The sequence below is a fragment of the Accipiter gentilis genome, chromosome 3, assembly GCF_929443795.1.
Source record: "Accipiter gentilis chromosome 3, bAccGen1.1, whole genome shotgun sequence".
NCBI lineage: Eukaryota > Metazoa > Chordata > Aves > Accipitriformes > Accipitridae > Astur > Astur gentilis.
Window position 1 is genome coordinate 16,566,230 of NC_064882.1, and position 19,911 is coordinate 16,586,140.

Here is a 19,911-nt window from a genome sequence, read left to right on the forward strand (position 1 = left end):
CAAAAGTCTTCGCAGTTCACTAGTTAAAATTTATTTTTGCACAAAATTGTATTTTATAGGGTCTAAAAGGTCTTAACTATAAATGTCAACCTGATATAAAACCACAGAATTATCGCTGGTTTAAATTAGCATTGTACATTGCTATCTGAAGGAAAACTGGAAAGCTGTAAACCAATTCTGGTCGGTCTCTGCTACTTTGAATACTTGCTACCTGAAGTTTTTTTAAATCCTTAATGAATATGACAAATGAATGCACAGTCACATTCTGAACAAAGAAAAGTTCTGATCTAGTTTCTCCCACTTTGTCATAAATAATTTGGACAGAAATGATGTAAATATTGGAAGACTTACAGTGCGGTTTCATGTTGGATCCTTTGGCAGAGAAATATTTCTCTGTTCTCAAACATAGTTTAACAAGTCTCTGCACTTTGCTATTCCTAGTTGGTCAACTCTATCCTCTACTACATGACTTCCCTCTTCTATCGGTTCAATGGTTTTAGTCAAGCTGTATTTTAGAAAACAATGCAATTATCTAAGTAAACAATTTAGACGCGCTTTTTTTTTGTTATTGTCAGGGGTTTTTTTCTTTGGTAAGCTGGATCATTTGAGTGATTGGATGAAGGCTACAGGTAGAACCAAAGTAAGCTTTTTCTTTGCTGAGAAGGAAAAGATAATGCAAAACTGCATCCTGAAAGAAGATAAACCACTATTTCTTTCATTGTTGTTATTCAGGCTTGGAGAAGCTGAAAATGCAGTCTTATGTCATTGAAGCCAATGTCAGGAGATGTTCAATATATGGCATTTCTTTCAGTTCTGAGGTCATGTCTTTCTGGTTTTGTTTCCTTTATTTTTATTTTTTTTTTTTGCATCTGAATAAACAAAAAACCTGAAACATTTTCAGTACATTTTTTAAATGTTTTTAATTATCTTTAAGCTTCTGAGGATTACTTCAGTCTTTATTACCTCTATAGCACCTTCCTTTGAGCATGTCTTGTCCTTAGAATTCTTGAGACTTGTCATTCCCATCAGTAATCCTTGTTAAAAAGAGTCACTAAGCCACCCTACACCAAATATTCTATGAAAATCTGTTACTGAGAGGAAAGATTTTTGTCTGACGAGGCTTGATGTAATTAGCTCTGAGAATGTAGATCAGCTGATAGAGTTTTTGTTTCTTTGAGTGTTAAAAGCAGCTTAACAAGACTAAAACTGAATATATGACAAACTAGTAAATTCTTTTCATTACCTTTTAGACTCAAATAGGAAGATACATCAATTTAATTACAATACCAAGAGTAGGAATTTTATTAATTTTAATGTTTATTAAAATGGGAATTACTAGACTGAACAATATCTTTCCTTAGTTCAATATCAGGTAAGTTCTCATGACAAATTTTCTTGATTTTATTTCACTTGTAGGATTAAGTTTAAGAATAAAATGTTTGAAGTCACATTGGTTTTTAAGGAGCATAAAGCTCCAGAATTCTGGAAGGGCTGACAAGATTCAAGGAAGAAAGAAATTATTAGACAGGCTTCGTAGGGTCCTGAAGAACTTTGTGAAAAAGTTCACTGTTAAATATTTTAATTTATTATAATGTTGCAAATACAACTTTTAGAGTATATTTGGACAACTTTGGCATAATTTTCATATATTCAAACACTTTGACAGTTCTAAACCAAAGACTATATTCTTTAGAGGAAGCATTCTGTGAGAAGCACAACCGAGTCTAAATCTTTAATTACTTTTGCTCAAAAGTCAGAGCTCAAAACACAGACCAGAACTTTTTTTCACTGCCTTTTAGGATAAACATGACAAAAAATAATAATTAAAAAAAAAAATAATTAGAGTCCAAAGTTTCACTGAAAACAACTCAGGTGCACTGGAAATATTCTACAGGATTTGAATAAGGTTATAGAAGGATATTAATAAGATTAGAATGGAAACTTAAGTATAATGGTTTGTACTGAGAATTACCGTAATATTCCAATACAGAATTATCTGGAAGTGTTTGATCACCCCTTTACATTTAGGAGAGCTTGACTAGTTGCTAGAAACACAACATAAAATATTAAAACCACTATCGTACCATTCCAGTAATGAAGTAAAAAATGCAGAAAGAATTCTTAATTTTTTGGTATGCCATATGTATTGTTTACCTTATGCAGAAGTACAAGAAATACTCAAACACTAATGCAAGCCTGAATTAGATCTTTTTGGCAGTTTAACACTGTTGTTAAGGAAATACAACTATTTTAAAATTCCTATATTGTACTATGATCTTGAATTTAAAAGAAATTCAGTCTTTAGAACATTAATGGTTAATTCTGCAGGTTGCACAAATGATGCAGGTCCATGCCATTTCTTGTGCTGTTTTAATCTAAATGTCATCTGTAAAAAACTGCAAAGTCACAGAACTATATTTGTTGTAGTCTCTGTCAGTGGAGGCAAGTTTTCTTCAATATTTTAATATCTGCAGTGGAAAATTGTTCGGTATGGAAAAGTTAGCCAGTTACTGAAGCAGAAATAAATTCTGAATAGCTAGAGAGTAGAAAAGAAAGACAAATTGTTAATTATACCCTTTGGAAAAGATCTGTGTTATTGAAAGGTGGCAATTATCTATAACTGCAAAGTTGACACTAGCGCAGTTCCCACTGAAAAATAATATGCTTCCCTGAAGGGTCATGTGTTGTCTTTCCCTGAACCATAATCCTCTCTACAGAATTCTATTTCCTCAATTTTGACCTTCAGAACAGGGCTGGTGATTTGTTTTAGTCTGTGATTGGCAAGTCTCAAAGCAAATTTTCTAACAGAAGGGCAATTTATTGAACCACCAAGTCATGTCCTACAATAAAGGTGGGGATGAATATTTCCTTTCCAGAGATGACAAGTTTTAGAGGAGATGTGAAACAAATTCTGAGCTCAGATATTGGCCAAGTTTGTGTCATACTAATGGCAAAGCTTCTTATTAAATGTTTTGCAAGGTTAAAGAACGTACAACAGCAAAACCTGAGATAATACTTTTCAACATCACTTTCTAGCTGTTGGTATGTCAGAATTAAAGGTGAATGCACGATGTGCAGAGGATGTTTGTTTCTCCAGTCTTGAAATACTCTCTTCTACCTGTTGTGTTCAAGATAATGTAGGGTTTTTTTAATTGATTCTTCATAACTTATGGTGATTAAAGGTACATACTTTATTGAAAAATAATAATTCAGATGAAGATCTTGTAGTGGATCTGCCTGGAGAACTGGAAAGCAAAGACTGTTCTGTCTTACTTATTAGCTGTTTGCATACCTATTCAAATATTGAGGAGACTGTGCCGACCAAATAGATATGAGGCATCTTTATTCCTTTTTATGTGACCAGTCTTTGTTAACAGAGGATTTTATTGTTGTCTCAATATGAGATAGCCACACTCCCCTCCCTTGGTTGGGAAGAAAAGTTGCCAGCCGATGTCATTTCCTCTGGGAAATTCAAAGCAGTCCTAATCATAGAATCAGGAATGGTGTGTAGTAGAAAAAGGAGGAGAAAGAGGTTTTAGAGGTGCAATATCACCTGGGGAAGCTTAATGACTGAGAAGAGGGTAAGAAACATTGAGACTGATCCTTTCTTACAAGAAGATAGGAGACTTCCTGGACCCAAATAGTTTTGGTCCTGAAAAAAAGACTGGGACTGACTGCAAGGAGTATGGAAAGGTATAAGTCATGGTTCCATAATAAAAACAGAAGAGTTAAAATTAGCTTGCCGTGGTCTCTTAGAGCCAGACTATGTGGAAAGTTATCTGACTTTTCTAGCTAGATATCCAAAAGTGAATTTTCTCAATAACACAAGAGATGTTACTTTCATGAAAGAAATGCTGCGAAGACATTTTTTGACTGAATTCCTGCGCTTAGCAGCTGATAACATACATGCTAAGACCTTTGCCAGAAATGTTGAAGTCCTCAGCCCTGGGCTATCATGATCAAGATGTTTTCTGAAAATTTAAAGTATACTTTTCATAACAGGCATTACTGTCCACTAATCAGTGGATTACCTATAATTCCTCTAATTGCCATTCTTATTCTCATTCTTTTTGATACCTTAATCAAAGCCTCATTATACCTCATGCTAAACATCCATGGAATTGATAGTGCTTGCATCAAGCAAGTGCAGTAACGAAGCCTGAAAGCATCTAACGATATAATAAGCAATGGGTACATGCAGGGGAAGGCTCAGTAAAGTAACAATAATAATATCCCTTCTTTTAGGTAGGGTTTTTCAGAGTTCATTTGAGATATGTGGGTTTCTGCTTATTTAATACAGGAACAGTAGAGAGAACTAGCAATGAGGAAAGCATTGCCAAGGTAATTAGGATCCAGCAGTGAGTGATTCTGCTTGAAGAAAGGCTTATCAGGAAAAATCAGCATTGTAGAAACTAAGATAGCTACATAAAGAAACAAAAAATACACATAACCATTTCTGACTTTTGCTGTTGAAGTTGCAACTAATACTAGTGGCATCATTTATTCGTATAGATTGCCGCCACCTTAACTTTCTATAAAAGAATAAGTTTAATATTCACCTAAAATAAACCTTCTAACTAAACGTTTAAAATTAATCACTAGTCTTGCCTTACTTTTGTGTCTTATATATTTCTTCAACATATTCATTTTAATATGCACTAAACTTTTAAATATTTTTTATTAATAGCAAGTCTTTCTTTGCTGCTTTGTCTGAGCTGTACCATTCATTCCAGATTTCTGCTGCAATTTATGTATTTCTGAAATGGTTTTGCACCTTAACCTTCCTTTAGAATTCATTCATCCTTCTTCAGCCTTAGAATTTGAAAAGATGTCATAGAAATCATAGTGAAATAAAAACTGGTGGTGGAAATATTATTTCCATATAGTCCTTTGCTGGATGTCTGCAAGGCACCATGAAAGTGGAACCCAGAACCTATTGATACACTGGAGAATGCACATTTTTCAGAACTTTTATGTCAGAGTTTCCTTAGGATTAGGTAGATAGAATAAGTTTATTTTGGCTATTTTTTAATTTTATCATTTTTTCACTTATCAACATGTAAAATGGATGTGTATTTTCTTATATGCATCAACTGAACAGGGGTTGACACACTTTTCTCTGTTGTAGGCGTCTCAGGAACTAAGACTATGGTCAAAAATTTACATATATGCACATTATCAGATCACTGACTACAGCATGTTGTTTTGTGTTTGGTTTGGGTTTTTTTTTTTCTCACAGCTAGTGAGTCTAAAATAAATGCAATTCAAATTCTGTAGAGAAATGGTCCCTCAATAGGGAATGGTGGGAATTACTTTTAAATGTGTGAATATACTTTGATTTGTACAAATTTTCCTGTAATATCTTCAACTTCTTCCTGGAGTTAATTGCTGCTATATTTCAAGTTTTAACACTTTAAGTTAAAAAGGCACAAGAAACACAGTCTTGTTTCACTCTGATAGTATATCATGGTTGACACCTGCACACAAACAGTGTCTGAAAGACTGCTTTCCAAGATTTAAAATAGCATAACGGACCGTTAGATTACTGTTGGGCTTAATCTTAATGGCAAAAATCCATTTGATAACTGATATACCCACACAGCAAGAAATGATAGTTTGAAAGAAGCAAAGTACAGTGATTCCACCCTTAATGTTTTGGCTTTAGATTTTAAGACTTGCATTGGTTTTCTACATTTGTCCTAATTAAAGTTTTCTAGGGGCTTTGCAGCTCAGTAACATACAATTTTACTTGCTGTGTCACAAGCTTAATGACTAAGGAGTGAGCTTTGGGCTTTTAACAAGCTTCCTCCAAGTACATTTGTAGTCTTGGTTTATTTTTAGTTGGGAAGTTTATATCTAAAGTCCATTTGAAATTTTGTTTGATTTTTAAATCAATTCCAGAAAAGTTACATCTTTTGTCTGCTATTTAAATATCTGTTTCTGCTTTATCACTAAGTTTTTCTATGCATGACTGAATTCTGCCGTAATAAAAATTTCATGGTGCATTATATGAGGAAGTAAAACAAGGAGGTTATTTCTATCTGGGGGTTATAGTCATGATCACTATGCAGCTTTACCAGTTCATGTGGCTCTCCAGAGTGCTGTGTATGGTTGTCGTTGGCTACACTTGTATTACTTTGGTAAGTATAACCATGTTTGTGTTCAGATTTGCTGTGTTGTGAAGATGGGTGATATCTGTGATTGCCTTTAACATATAAGAAGGCTAACATGGAAACAGAGAAGAGATTGGGAACTGAAATAACATTCTTTGATGAATAAGAATTATCTAGAAAGTATGCTGCTTGGAACCTTGTCAATACCCTCAAATATGATATTTCATTCAGTATCAACTAGGGCATATTTTTTTTCAAACTGTTTGCTTGTGCTTTGTTTACCTGTCTTCCACAGCTTTTCATTTCTTTGGTGAGTGAATTAAGTGAGATATAGTTCCCTTCTTGATTTGTAAAAATAGAGTTTGTATCTCACTGAAAATGTGGCTCTACATAAACATTTGGGGTATTTTTACCAAATCGCTTTAGACATAAAGTCAATTCTGCTACTCATTTTACCAGTGTGTTGTATAAGAAAATTGATTAATTATTTTTTTTCTGCTTGCATTTGATGATAATTATGTGTATGTCCGTCAGTCTTGCCATGGATGAATGAAATGCATTGATCGGTTACTTGTATACTTTTCCAAACCTCCCTAATGTGCAAAACTGGTGTGAAAAAAATCATACTGATTTGCAATAACATTTGGTCAAACTTTTAAGATATCTGGAATGTTTCCTTAAAACAAAAGTCTGAAGATGTTTATTGTGATTTTGCAATCATCTTCCTGATTCTGAGTGTAATTATTAGGGATTAAATTGTGACTCTCAGGTTAGAAAGGACAATTGGGCAGGAACAAAGAACACTAAAATCTAACATGAAAATTTATTTTGGCAATGCAGGAATGTAGAAAATAGGTAAAGCACCTCATTTAACTGTATCAATACTTATAATAACTCTTCTCATCTCAGAATTGTCCAGGAATAACTTGGACAATAAATTATTCGCTTCTCCCTGTTTGAAGTACCCCTATGTTGGGGACCCTACTGTCCTGACACCTAGGGAAGATTTTGGGGAATATTCTTGAGAATATTCTTGGAAATACTGAATACCGGAAAATATTGATAAATAAGAATATGGAAATATTCAAGGAAAGAGTATCTTGGGAATATTCTGATGAAGAATATTTTTCTTTAATTTCTATTTTGACTGTTCCAAGCTCTTACAAGCTTCTGATAGTTTTAAGCGAGACTTCAGTCTTTCTAAGTACTCAAGAGCTCAGCAACTGCTGGCATTTGTAGGTCTGGTTTTTTCCAAATATTTCCTTATTCAAGTTCCTTCATGTTTGTTTAGTGCTTATCATAAAGTTAATGATAGAAAGTCTGGCTCTGAAACTCCTAGCTTTACAGATGTGTGGGTTTTTTTAGTCCCTGGAGCTTTTTCTTCCATGTCCATTATTACCTCCGTATTTGCAAGGAAGGTTGCTAAGAAACATGCTGATGTTCTCGTTCTGAACAATGGGTAAACAGCTAAGGAATGCTCTCTCCATCCCCTCACAGCCTCTTTGCTCTGCTTTCTACCCTTCTTGACTGTGTCCTTCATATTCTCCTTCCAAACTTCTTGCACTTAATTCCTCCAAGGCAGTCTTCACACTTGTTATCCCTCATTTGCCTGAGCTGCAGTCATCCATGTAGTTGTTACAAAATTACTCAGATGCTCTTTGACTCTCTTGGGCTGCTGGACGGACCAGAGGACTGAGTATTTTCTATTTCTTTCAGTTCCCATTTTGTTGCTATGGTGTGGTCAAATAGCTCATGCATTGTTCGTGCTTCTGTCTGGGTCATTGACCAGACACAGTTGGTCGACTTGTTCACTGTCACCCACAGTATGAGCCTCTAAAGCAGTAGACAGACTGTGATGCTATGCAGCAGTGGGGAAACGTGTTCCCTGTCTTTGTTAAAGTCTTGCAATAGCCACTGTGTGGTTGGATATGGGGAATGCCATGGTGAGTTTCTCAGCAAACGGAAGTTTAATACAGATTTTTTTTACTTTTTAAATATTTTTTTTAATGCAAAAGTATCGTGGTCATTCTGAGTCACTACTTTATCGGGGTAGGTTGGTTAAAAGAGCCCTGTAAGGAAATGTGCTGCTGTAACTATGTTAGCTGCCCATGCTGGGGATGGGCTCAAATAACAGAGAAGTATATAACCTTACCTCCTCTCACAAATGGCCAACAGATGGAGTTGACAGATCTAGAATACTGCCTGCTTCTTGCATTACTTTTTACATCTATATGACACCATGTGGAGGTCCAGAAACCTGAAGTGGTGTTCTTGCCCAAGCACAGGGATCGAATCATTAAAGAGCTAGTGCTTGCGCTATAAGCTATGGTATGCATATTGCTACTATTCCTAAGAGTGTCAAAGTGGGTGGTGTTATCATAATTAACTGTGTTCTGAGCATAAATCTGGGATTATATTTAATTATACAGTGTACTATCTTACCTAGAGTAAACTAATGTAATATTAAACTAACTGGAATTAAATTGCTCCATTTAAACTCTTTCTATTTTAAAGGGTGCATCTTGGAAATACTCGTCAAAACTGAGCTAATTAGCTGGGATTGCCTATTTGAATGATGTACAAAAGGCATGATATTTGTCCAAAATATGTTAAAAATAATTGAACCATCTGTAAGAAAATGAAAGTTTTGCTATGTTTGCTCATGCAGAATGTTTTTTTAGTAAAATGACTTTAGAAAGCAATCTATTGGTCTTTCATAAACTTACAGTAATCTGCTCATCTAATTCCAAAAATAAAAGTTGATATTTATTAGTACTGCATTGTGATCCTTACTCAACCCCCCCGACCTTTTTTCCCCAAAAAATTTCCATTGTATTTATAACTGTATTCAGATTCAAGAAAGCCTTTTGAAAATGTCCCCTAAATTCATTTGTTTATTTTTCTCTTTATGAATCCCAGCTGCAAGCCTGTTTCAGATAAGAAGTGACTATAGCAACATCATGTTCATCTGGTTTGCCTTTAACACACCTCTGAAAATCTTGAAGATGTAACATTTCAGGGCTTGAAACCGGAGTCATCTCATACAGTATCAGAAACATCAGCTAGTTCTTGAGGTCCTCATATTAGTGGGGGAACAGCAAGGGCTGACTGTTCCCTAGGGGCAGGACAACCCTGCCAGGAGGGATTCAAATGGGACTGGACTGAAATGGGCTCCCCCAGGGGTGGGGAAGGCCCTGGGGAGTTTGGGCAGGGCCAGTAAGGGCCGGTGGTGCCCTCATAGCCCTGAGAGCAACCCTCTACAATATTTTAGTTATTAGCATATTGTACTATTGGATTTTAGGGACTACTTTGCTCCAAGAGCAAGTAATACTGGTAATCCAGAAGTGGTCTAAGTTTCCTGTACCTCAGGAAACCCTCTGTTCAAGCGTCCCATACTGCAAGTTCAGACAGCAAGAACAGCTTCTGGACTCAGGGGTCTGGGGCTGCAAGTCTTGGCATGGCCTTTTCCAGGGGTAGAAAGTTTGTGATGGGCAAGAGAAACCTGCTTTTTTATTTCTTTTTCTCATGCCTTCAAATTAATTCAGTGTCAAGAAATATTAGGTGATTAAGAACTTCTTCAAGGATGTTCCTTGGAGTTGCTCATGACAACTTTTACACTGCATGTGTATGATTGTATTCTAAATATGGAGCATATCTGTTCCTGATATTCATAACACAGCTGATTTTATAGCACCTACATTACTTTATCACATGTAAGGGAAAATGTTCTTTATGTTCACCTGTTGATGGAAGATCTGATATACAGCTGTATAATGTCAGTAAAGTATTCTATTATCAAGTCTATTAAATTGCAAGCTGAAGTTCAAATCAAAAGAGTAGCGGATCTGGTGATCCAGAAAGAAAACCATCCAACATTTTTGTGCTGTAGATATATTTGTATTCACATGACTGACACTCATCTCACTTCCTACTTGTCTTAACAGATCTGTAATTCCACTGATTTCAGCTAAGTCTCCTCTGAGTTGCTAGCTCCTCTGAGTAGACTCCCTTTGAATACCTTGAACCTCTGTCTTTAGGCACTTCCTGTGGAAAACAGAAGTGCAGGTAAACAGTGCAGATAAAACGCTGGACTGCTTAAATTGTCAGGAGTTTTGCTGCTGGGTTTTCTTTGGTCTGGAATTTAAGCTTGCAGCTCTATATTTGACATCCAGGAACTAAGGAATACAGATTTAAGTTCTTAACTTCTTCATCCCTCTTTTTATCTTTTAAATAAGACAAGGAAAGGAGAAGAAAGAAGGCTTGGCTCACCTAATCTTTTATCATCCTGTACTTGAGAATTTGATACCCAAGGTCTTCATTTACAATTAGAGCCTGAGCACAAGAAACCCGAGAGGCAGATTTTCGCTTGAGAATCTTGTTAACTATAAGTATTTTCCTAAGGTGAAAGAAACCTTCAGATCAGACGATGAACAGTATTTGGAACTCTAAGTTACCAAACCCTTAGCTGAGCAGCAAAAATAGTCATGGCAGTACCCTCCCTTGCTAAGGGTGAGATTATTCTAACTTAGAAGACTGTTCTCCAAATATCGACTAAGCAAAAGTGAAAAGGGCTCCTTAAAAATATACTTTGGCCATGCAGTTGTCTATCAGGACAACGTCCTTTCCCAGAGCAGCAGTTGCCTGGACTAATGATCTTCAAAGGACCATAAGGAAAGTGGAAATCAAATCAAGTGTTGAGAAAAAGGTCCTTAGCAGCTGCTTTTGTTGCCAGAAGCTCCCTTGATTGCATCACATGTTTCGCTCAAACCAGTTACATTGAACACAGTGTCTCACTGATAATTATGGCTTTTTATATAGAAAGATGGACAAGCCAAACAGTGACTTTCATCTGCCAGATTCTGTGATGCAGAGCTAATTGGCAGGATGTTAGAGAGGTCATAGCATGGTCCAGCGAGAGATGAAACACACCTGAACTATCAAAAATTAGCTCAGAATAATTTCAGACTTCCCAGGGAACTGAGTATCATTTCAAGTTAATAATCATGGTGAAAACAACTGGGAAGAGTGTTTCTTGCAGAGGAAAGCCCTGGATTCAAAGGAAAGGATTATAAGGTGTAGAAAATTTACGTGCAAACCTAATGCATCCTTCAGGTAAAAATAGATCTTTATATATGGCTCCTTAACTCCCTTCTTTCTCTTCTTAAAAAAAACCTTCAAGAACAGGAAGAACCAATATATTAAGTGACACACACATACACAAGAAGTCTATCTAACCTAATATGGTCAATACAGGAATGACCAATAATGGATGCCCAGGGAAGAATCTAAGAATAAAACTGGTATATACTAATTCTCAGAAATATTTTCCTAGCCCTTAGTCATTCCTACCTAAAGCACTTCCCCAGCTCCCCAGCTGTTTCTGTCAGGTGTTTTACTGGTGATGGATAAACTTACCTAAGCATAGGTAAGTGCTGGCAGACTGCTGGAAACAGCAATGTACCCAAGGTCTCACTGCAAGCTTCAGGGGAATAACAGTGTGGTATCAGGTGGTTCCAGGGAGGAAAGTGCTTCTCTGCAGCAACAGCCACCATCCTAATTTTCCCTCCTTTCATGCGCTTACCCCCCGCCAATGAGAGCAGGATTGGTAAGCTTTTTTTTTAGCTTATTTATTTATTTATTTATTTATTAATGGTGGGTTGCTCTTGGCTCTCTGTTGAAGTTCTTCCCCTTTCCTGTGCATCTGTCCTTCTCCTGGAGGACTGGGCCTGACTCCTCATTCTTCAAGAAGCAAAATTCAACTCTGTCTTGATTTCTGAGATTCCTTAAGCTGGCTTTGGGCACAGGATATGCCTATGCATATATATGCCAATATTTTTCAAAAACTTAAACCTAGTAGGATGCTGACAGCAATGTAGTCATGCTGCAAACTGACTCAAAAAATGTTAAGATCATACTTAATATCATACAGTGTTTGTCTTTGTGCTCCATCAGCTTGATTACTAATACTACCTGTCAGGTACTATTGGTGGTGGGGCAGAGTTGTGTGCTATATGACCTCACTATGCAGTGCTCTCTTTCTTTGCTTTTTGAGAATAATGATATCATTTACCCTCAAAGAAATGCATGGCTGTGTTTGTAAGGTTTTAGTAAGTGCAATCCAAATACTATAGGTCGTACAGGCTAATAGAATAATGTAGTATAGTGTTGGTTAGGTAGCTCAAAAAGTATATGTTAGTAATACATGGAAAAGGCTAGCAAAATAGGTTTGTGTTAAGGCTTTTTGGATTTGTAACTTTGTAATATCCTCAGGAAATAAGGCCCAATTTATATAAATTAAGTTCAACTGATTTCTAAAGCAGGGTTTCTATGCACAAAGGTTTTAAGCACAAAGGTTTTAAGCTTAAAATGTTATTCTTACTTTTTTTTTAATATAAAAATTTGATTTGTAAAATACTTTATGAAATTATTAAAAAGGCTATTATGTTTGACACAACTCCCCTCTCAGCATGCATGTTTATATTTAGTTCTAACTTAATTCTACCTCAACTTTTTGTTCTCTCATTTATTGTCTTATACATGTTTCCCAGGATAGCCCACTGGTCTTACAGTCTGACAGAAATGTAACAGTGAATGCAAGAAATCACATGGGACAGTTAACTGGACAACTGACAGTAGGTGAGTGTTCTTTATTGACTGTTATGTATATCAGTTTAGCTTTATGACTAGGTTTCATTAATTAACATCGAAGATAAAATACTGCTGAATAGTCAGGAAAAAATCTCATCACCATACTCAAACAAAAAACAATGCATACAATGGATCACAAGGGCATGATTCAGCATTAACCGAAGGCAGAGAAAGTAGAAATGCCTCAAAATAGTAAAAACAGCTTAATGGAAAATGATTATTGTTGAGACAGCTGTAACAAAACTAACCCTCAGCAAAACATGTTTTAACAACAATTTCTGTGGGAAAATAACCATCATTTCCTTACAAGTTCTGTCAGTTTTCCATTACTTCAGAGGGAAATGGCTTGTCCCCATTACTCTTGCAATGTATTTTTAACAGCTTATATTGAAAACAGTTGGAGAAACAGAATAAAAAAACCCAAACAACAGAACAAAAAAAATCCAACTGCTTTCTTAGTCACTACGAAATTTAAATGGAAAGTGATCATGCTGCCAGTCATTCATTAAAATGGCATTTGATATTTTGCGAAGTATAAAATATAGCAGATCAAAGTTTCAAATGAAATGGAAATAAAAAATCCTTTACTTATTTGTTCCACTTTTCATGTATTTATCTTTGCTTTTATTAATGTTACCATGTTATACTGTGTTTTTAGCACAAATCATACTTGCTGTGCTAGTAAATATGAAGTAATATTTTTTTATATTTTCAGTACTAGAACAGTACTGAAGATATTCATTGCTTTTTAAGAATATTGGTCAAAAAATTCAGTACAAAGTAATGTTCTAGATCTGTTAGAAAACAATATATATTGACTGGGAATGGCGTGAAAAATATATAAATTTAGATGTGTAAGATACCCCTTAGACTCCGCGACTTTTCATTTTTTTCACTTTACTTCTGGATTAAGCTGTGGTTTGTCCACTCTTTTTCCTCATGTGCTGAGGCTATGCTCACAAATAGTTTTAAGTTAAACTCTGGTTGTACTCCACACTGAGCTTTCATACTGGCTGAAAACAGTGGCTTCAAGCTGTAAAAAATCTTTGGCAAGCGCATACAGTGACACACCATCTGCACTGATTTCCCTGAATGACCACATCAAATGAGTGTGCAAAGGTAACCAGACTTGCTAGCAGATACAGATGAGGAAAATTAAGCCCACACCTGCTCTAGCCATATTGTACTTGCCCAGTGTGTTTATGGAATGCAGTTCTGTTTCATCTAGTAGCTTTATTATTAAAACCTTCTACTTCAGCTGGTAATTGCTAAAATTTTGCCCATGGCAAACATTCCCATTGGCTGAAATAGATATGATATTTTGATTTCTGGCACCATTCTTGCTAAGTGCATCCAGCACTGAAAATGTATGAGTGTATTGAGATAGACCTACTTAAAGGCATCACACTAGAGGTTAATATTGTAAGAACATAAAGGCCTGAAGAAAACATGTGTTCTAACCTTGCCATCATTAGAGTGAACACCTGTAAGCTCCTTGGTGTGCAGCTGGGGCAGAGTGTCTGCAGAGTTTCTATTGTATTTACATTATTTCTTATTCTTTATCTTCCTCTTCTTTTTCATGGCTATATGGCCTTTATTCTTTCTTATTCTTTCTTACATTATTCTATTAATATATAAATCTGTTTATTTTTTATTACTTCCTCATAGGGTATTGAATGCATTTTAAAATATTCCTTATTGTTTATTTATTATTTAATATTTCTTACTTAGTACAGGTATTCATAACTACCAGTACAATCAGTAAAAGCCTGAAGATTCTACTATTGGAAATCAAAGAAATTAACAGGCACCTAAAATTCAGAAGGTATTATTCCTGCCTTCTCTTCTAAAAATGTTTGTTGTGTAAGGTAGAGCAGAGAAGGACAATTTTTTTTTTTATTTTTGCCTTGGAATAAAAAGGAATAAAAAGCATGGAAACATCTGCTGAGAGCAGGGGAGGAGACTTTTCTATACCAGGTTTGCTGACAACAGAAAATATTTTTTTCTATTAGCTGTAAATATGCTCCGGAAAGTCCCTGACTTCTTCAAAAATGTTCTTTGTACTTTCACTGGTGCTGCATGCTGAAGCAGCTGTGAGTGTGGCTGCTCAGTGAAAGGGATGAAAATAAACAGTGGAGGAAGCAGTGAGGAGAAATATTTTTAAACTACAAAAAGAGTAAATTATTATGCTTCAGGGAAAAAAAATATTTAGTTAACAACTTCGAAATGTTCTTATCTGTTAACTTCCAAGAAAGGTTAAATTATAATAATTTTTAAAAAAAAGACTACAAATTTATATGCAGGGCAGGAACATTCTGAAAAGAAAGAAGGATGCCTGTGCATTCAGGTGTATGATAATGCACTTCTTAGACATGTGATATTATAGGCATTTTATCTGTATTTCACAGGACATAAGTGACGTTACAAGGCAATAAATAGGCTGGTGTCTTGTCTTTGACTTTCAAATTACTGGTCATGTCAAATTTTAGGACAACTAAAAATTCTTTCTGTGGTATTTGGAATTGTGCCATGCAAAACTAAGACAGCCTTAAGAGCATCTAATTAAAACTGTAAGTGGAAGATAGATTAATGTGAAGAAGTAGGGGTGGGGCTGGGAGGAATAAGGCTATATGATCACCCAGGAAGATGGAAAAACTCCAGTGAAACTCTTGATAACAGGTATTCAATTGTTTGAGTGACTATGGAAAACAAAATATTTCCATAAAGTGCATCATTAAGACATCTTGGAACACATTCTAATCTAGGAGGAGAAAAGAAAAAGTATATTAAAAAAAAAAAAAAAAAGAGATAGCTAAGAGTGCTGGATGATTCAGTGGCTACATGTTTAAATGGTGTAAAGTCAAGTCATGGCTCCAGGTCTTACAATACCAAGGGTGCATCCATTATTACAGTACAATGTATTTACACTGACACTGAAAAGTGTACAGAGAGAAAGTCACAGGTGTAGCAATGCTTTCTGTTGGGATCCATACCAACTGAGCTAAAAATGTTGCTTTGTGCTCTGGTCTTTTCATGACATATGGTCAGGAAACTGCTAAGTGTGTATCTGAATCTCCAAAAGGACTTCACAGCCTTCAGTTTTTAGACATGCCATTTAAGACCAACAGAACAGATGAGCAGAGACATGAAGTATATCTACAGAATAAAGATGTGAAGATGACCATCCATTGATTTTTGTATCTAAGCTGGATAAAGACAAGTAATCACAACTCTGCCCTCCCACCCCTTACTTAGAAATACCCTTTACATTATGCATTCTACTGAATTACCTTGACACAACCTTTTCTCTCTGCTTAGTCAATGTTTGCATACTTTAAAGCTATATAGAAAAAAGATCTACTTCTTTTCTGCCAATCTTAGAAATGCACAATAGTTGCTCACCTCAAACCAGAAGTCTTTTGCCTCTGTGCTGTCTGCACAGATCATATATACCTCTGCCTGGTTTTGAGTGGAGGACATTAGGGTGACAAGTGCTAAAGGGATCAAAATTAAATATGACTGAAGGGAGACATTTAAAACCCATATGTATACTTACTGTAACTTCATCTTCAGATCTGATTATTACTTCACCAACTTTCTCATTTATTTCATGAGGTTTTTTTTTTTTCTTCTTTTATTTCTTGCTGCAATTATTTCTTCTGACAGGCATTTCTGCTATTGCTTGAACCCTTTTCTATTCATAAAGATCCCTGGGGATATCTGAAATGTGCAAAAATGTGCACTTCATTTTTGCTAAGCTTTGGGCTCTTTAAGACAGAATCATAAGTCTTATAAAAGTCCAGAGCTGTGTAAGTCACAGCTTTAGAGAGCTCCTGAACCTGTAGCTCTACTCACTGAGATCTCTAGAGCCATGCAAATTGAGAAAAATTACTAGAATAGCAATGAAAGTTATATCACACTTTTGCAATTACTTTTTGAAAATAGCAGGCAGATGTATAATTTTCAATTACAGCACTGGTAAAGACTGATAACAGTGCTAAAAGATATAGCTAGTCAAATAACTTGTCAAACTTGATGACACTTTGCATCCATTTACCACAAAATTTGTGTTGTGTATTTGAGATTTTTTTTCTTAGAAATGTGCTTGCTTACTTGCTGTGTTCCACCAAACATGGGGTACATGGGGTATTGTGCAGAAACTATTGGACATTAGAAGCTACAGGTATGTAACCTTGTGGGAGTGGAAATAGTCCCCTTCATCATCCTTACCTATATTACATATGCCAATTGCTTGTGCCTGTATCTACCGACACCTTACCAGGTAACACATCTTACTACCACTTCACTTTGGAGGTGATCAAAGTAATTCATTACCTAAGTGTTGCCTGTGGTGTTTCCTTTGCAACATCTAGACATCAAAGAAGATCTGAAGAAAGAGAAAGCATTTCAAGCATTCTTGCTTTTGGACTTACCTGTGGTAGAACTTGTAATAATATGTGTGCACATGTTGCTCTAAATCTTTGATATCTATTGTCAAACGTTGACTTATTTAAGATTATTATGAACTTGAACTAAGTATCCATTAAGGCGATGGCAGTAATAACATGCGTAAGTAACAATGGATGAGAAACATTTCTCTATTTTTTAATCTTGTTTGCATACATAGTAGTTCCAAACGTAAGGTCTTTTCTCCAAAGTGTCACAGGACAAGGGTAGTTTCAGAGTGCTCATACACATATACCTTTTCCTCACAGTAGGAAAAAGGAATCAAAGGGCTCAACTCCCCTCTCTCTTATCTGTATGGTTGTTCTGGTATTGTCAGTAGTAGGGTGCTGGGGAAAGAAGGGATGATGATGTTTTACAATCCCTCATCAGCTGCTTCTACCCTTCAACTGGGCAAATATGGATCAGAACTTAGTTGTCAGGAACACATAAAATAATGCCTTTCTCCTTTCCCTTAGAGGGAGGTTTGTCTACCTGTAATCCCAAACTACAGTGAAATTTCAAAAATCTAAAATATATTAAACATTCTGCTAGTCTAATTTTCATATTAAAGTAATTGTACTTATAGCCGCTGTGATGCAATAGGATTATGAATATCGTTAAGAAGACATGTTGCAAAACCCAAGTCAGAAAAATGAGTTATCCATTTCTCAGCATTCTCTGAATTTGTATTCCTTAACTAAAATACAGACTGAAAAAAACCCCTATTTGGGTCCTTCAAACCACTTTAATGTGTGGAAATCAGAAATGCATGCAACTCACTTCTATCATACCTAGATGAGTTAGTAGTCCAGCTTTTACGGTGATATGCAAACAGGAGTATTTCATATTGAACTTCAGACTGAATATATAATAGCTTAAAATATTCTTTTGAGGCATTTTATCATTAATCAGGCTCTTCTTATTGTAGCAAAGGTTTTTAACTTAAAGTTAATTCACTCCCTCTTCCTTTTCTAATCAAAAAAAAAAAAAGAACACAAAATTTGTAATTTCTGTGCTGTTACTTGAATTGCTTACATTCTTTCAGATGTTTTTGCATCTTAAATGGAATTTCCTGTTGAAAATTACTCTATTGTCTAATGTTTTCCCTTGGTTTAAGTCAGTTACTTGTCAATTCAGAGAATATTTAGATAATTTACGCAGCAAAATATTATATACTCTGAGTATACAAATTTGATAGTATGTTTCTTACTGAAGTTTTATAGCCAGCTAAACACTCTTTCCAAGCATAGGAATATAAACAATTTATCAGGAGGTGAAAATACAGCTCATCTACTAGACTGCGGTACAAATCCATTGTCAGATCTTTTAATCGGAGGTAAATGTGAGATGACTTGCCCTCTTTTAGTACAGGTTAGCTACCTTGTACTTAAATGCAGAGTTAAAGGATCTCTTTCAGCTTCAGGAATCACTGCAGAAGGTATGACGGAGCGGTGCCTGAGAAGCCATATGGCTTTACGTCTCCGCCTGGCAAAGCATGCAAGATGAGCCAAGAGGCAGTCAGAAAGCGAGCCATGTTGCTCATAACAGTTGAAATGTCCAGCTGGAATATGAATCTCATCCCTTCTCATAATTTACAGTGCAATGTGACGTCGCCTCTGTTTCCGTCTGTCTAGTCCCTGGAAAAGTCTTTTTACAAACCGTCTGCGCTATAACAGGTTTGTAACAGGAGCTCATCTAAAATATATTCAGATATACTCTTAATGACTTTGGCTAAGCTATCAAGAGAATCTACCCCATTAATTAATTATCTTGAAGTGCAGTATTAGGAAAACTGTGAAAACTGATCAAGACTTCAACCTCTTTGCCAGCACTTCAATGGGTCTGCCAAAGTAGCCTTTTAAAAATTAACATGTTATTTATTTGAAATTCATCCATATTTCTCCTGCAATTCTCTTTTTATGTCACCTTCCAATAATAGAAAGCTTCTCGACTTGTTTGTTTTGATTCAGCATCAAGAGGCAGTAATAGTTAATGGACTAGTAAAAACAGTTGCAAACAACTCTTCTAGTTTTTACTTCTGTTTCACTTGTAAATTAGTTGTATCATTCTCTGTGTTAATGTACATATATACATTTGACATTCAGCAGTGGTGAAATTAGGGTCTTGTGACTAGCCCTTGCATTAACTGGATTGAAAAATAATACTTTTTTATATATCCATTACATAATCAACTCATAAAACTATTAAATATACTTGGTATCACCAACCATTTGCAATCCACTTTGTGCTTGGGTAACAAGATCTCTTTGAAAGAGAGAAATACTTTACACAGTACTTCAGATTGCTTCTAATCACTTAGGTACATTTTAAATTTTTAAGCAATATTTTTCATATCTTTATGGTACTCTTATTATATGTTATGTGCAGCCATAACACTACATTGCTGTTTAATATTTGAAATATCCTATGGTGTAAAACTTATCTTACATCTCCCTTATGAATTGCCACACGAGAACTGTGCTATAAAAATAAAGAGTGACAGCTATTCTCAGTCACTTATTAGGACCAATTGGTAATTCTTTCTGGTCGGTATGGCCCATTATTTAAGCTGAAACCTCCTTTCTGAAATACAAGAGCTTATTGTGTCAGTTGATATGTCAAAAATTTAAAATTCCCCCATGAATAAACATAAATGCATGCAGCAGTAGGACAATAATTAAGTGCTGTGCAATTTCTGCATGGT

The 19,911-nt window shown here is 35.5% G+C and overlaps 1 protein-coding gene across 1 annotated transcript in view; it reads left to right on the forward strand.

Annotated features, from left to right (window-relative positions):
• SGCZ (sarcoglycan zeta) overlaps nucleotides 1–19,911 on the forward strand; it is a 240,196-nt gene that overhangs the window by 152,581 nt on the left and 67,704 nt on the right. Inside the window, exon 4 of the mRNA XM_049790941.1 lies at nucleotides 12,662–12,749. Within this exon, the coding sequence (XP_049646898.1) occupies nucleotides 12,662–12,749 (88 nt within the window). The remainder of the gene's footprint in view (nucleotides 1–12,661; nucleotides 12,750–19,911) is intronic.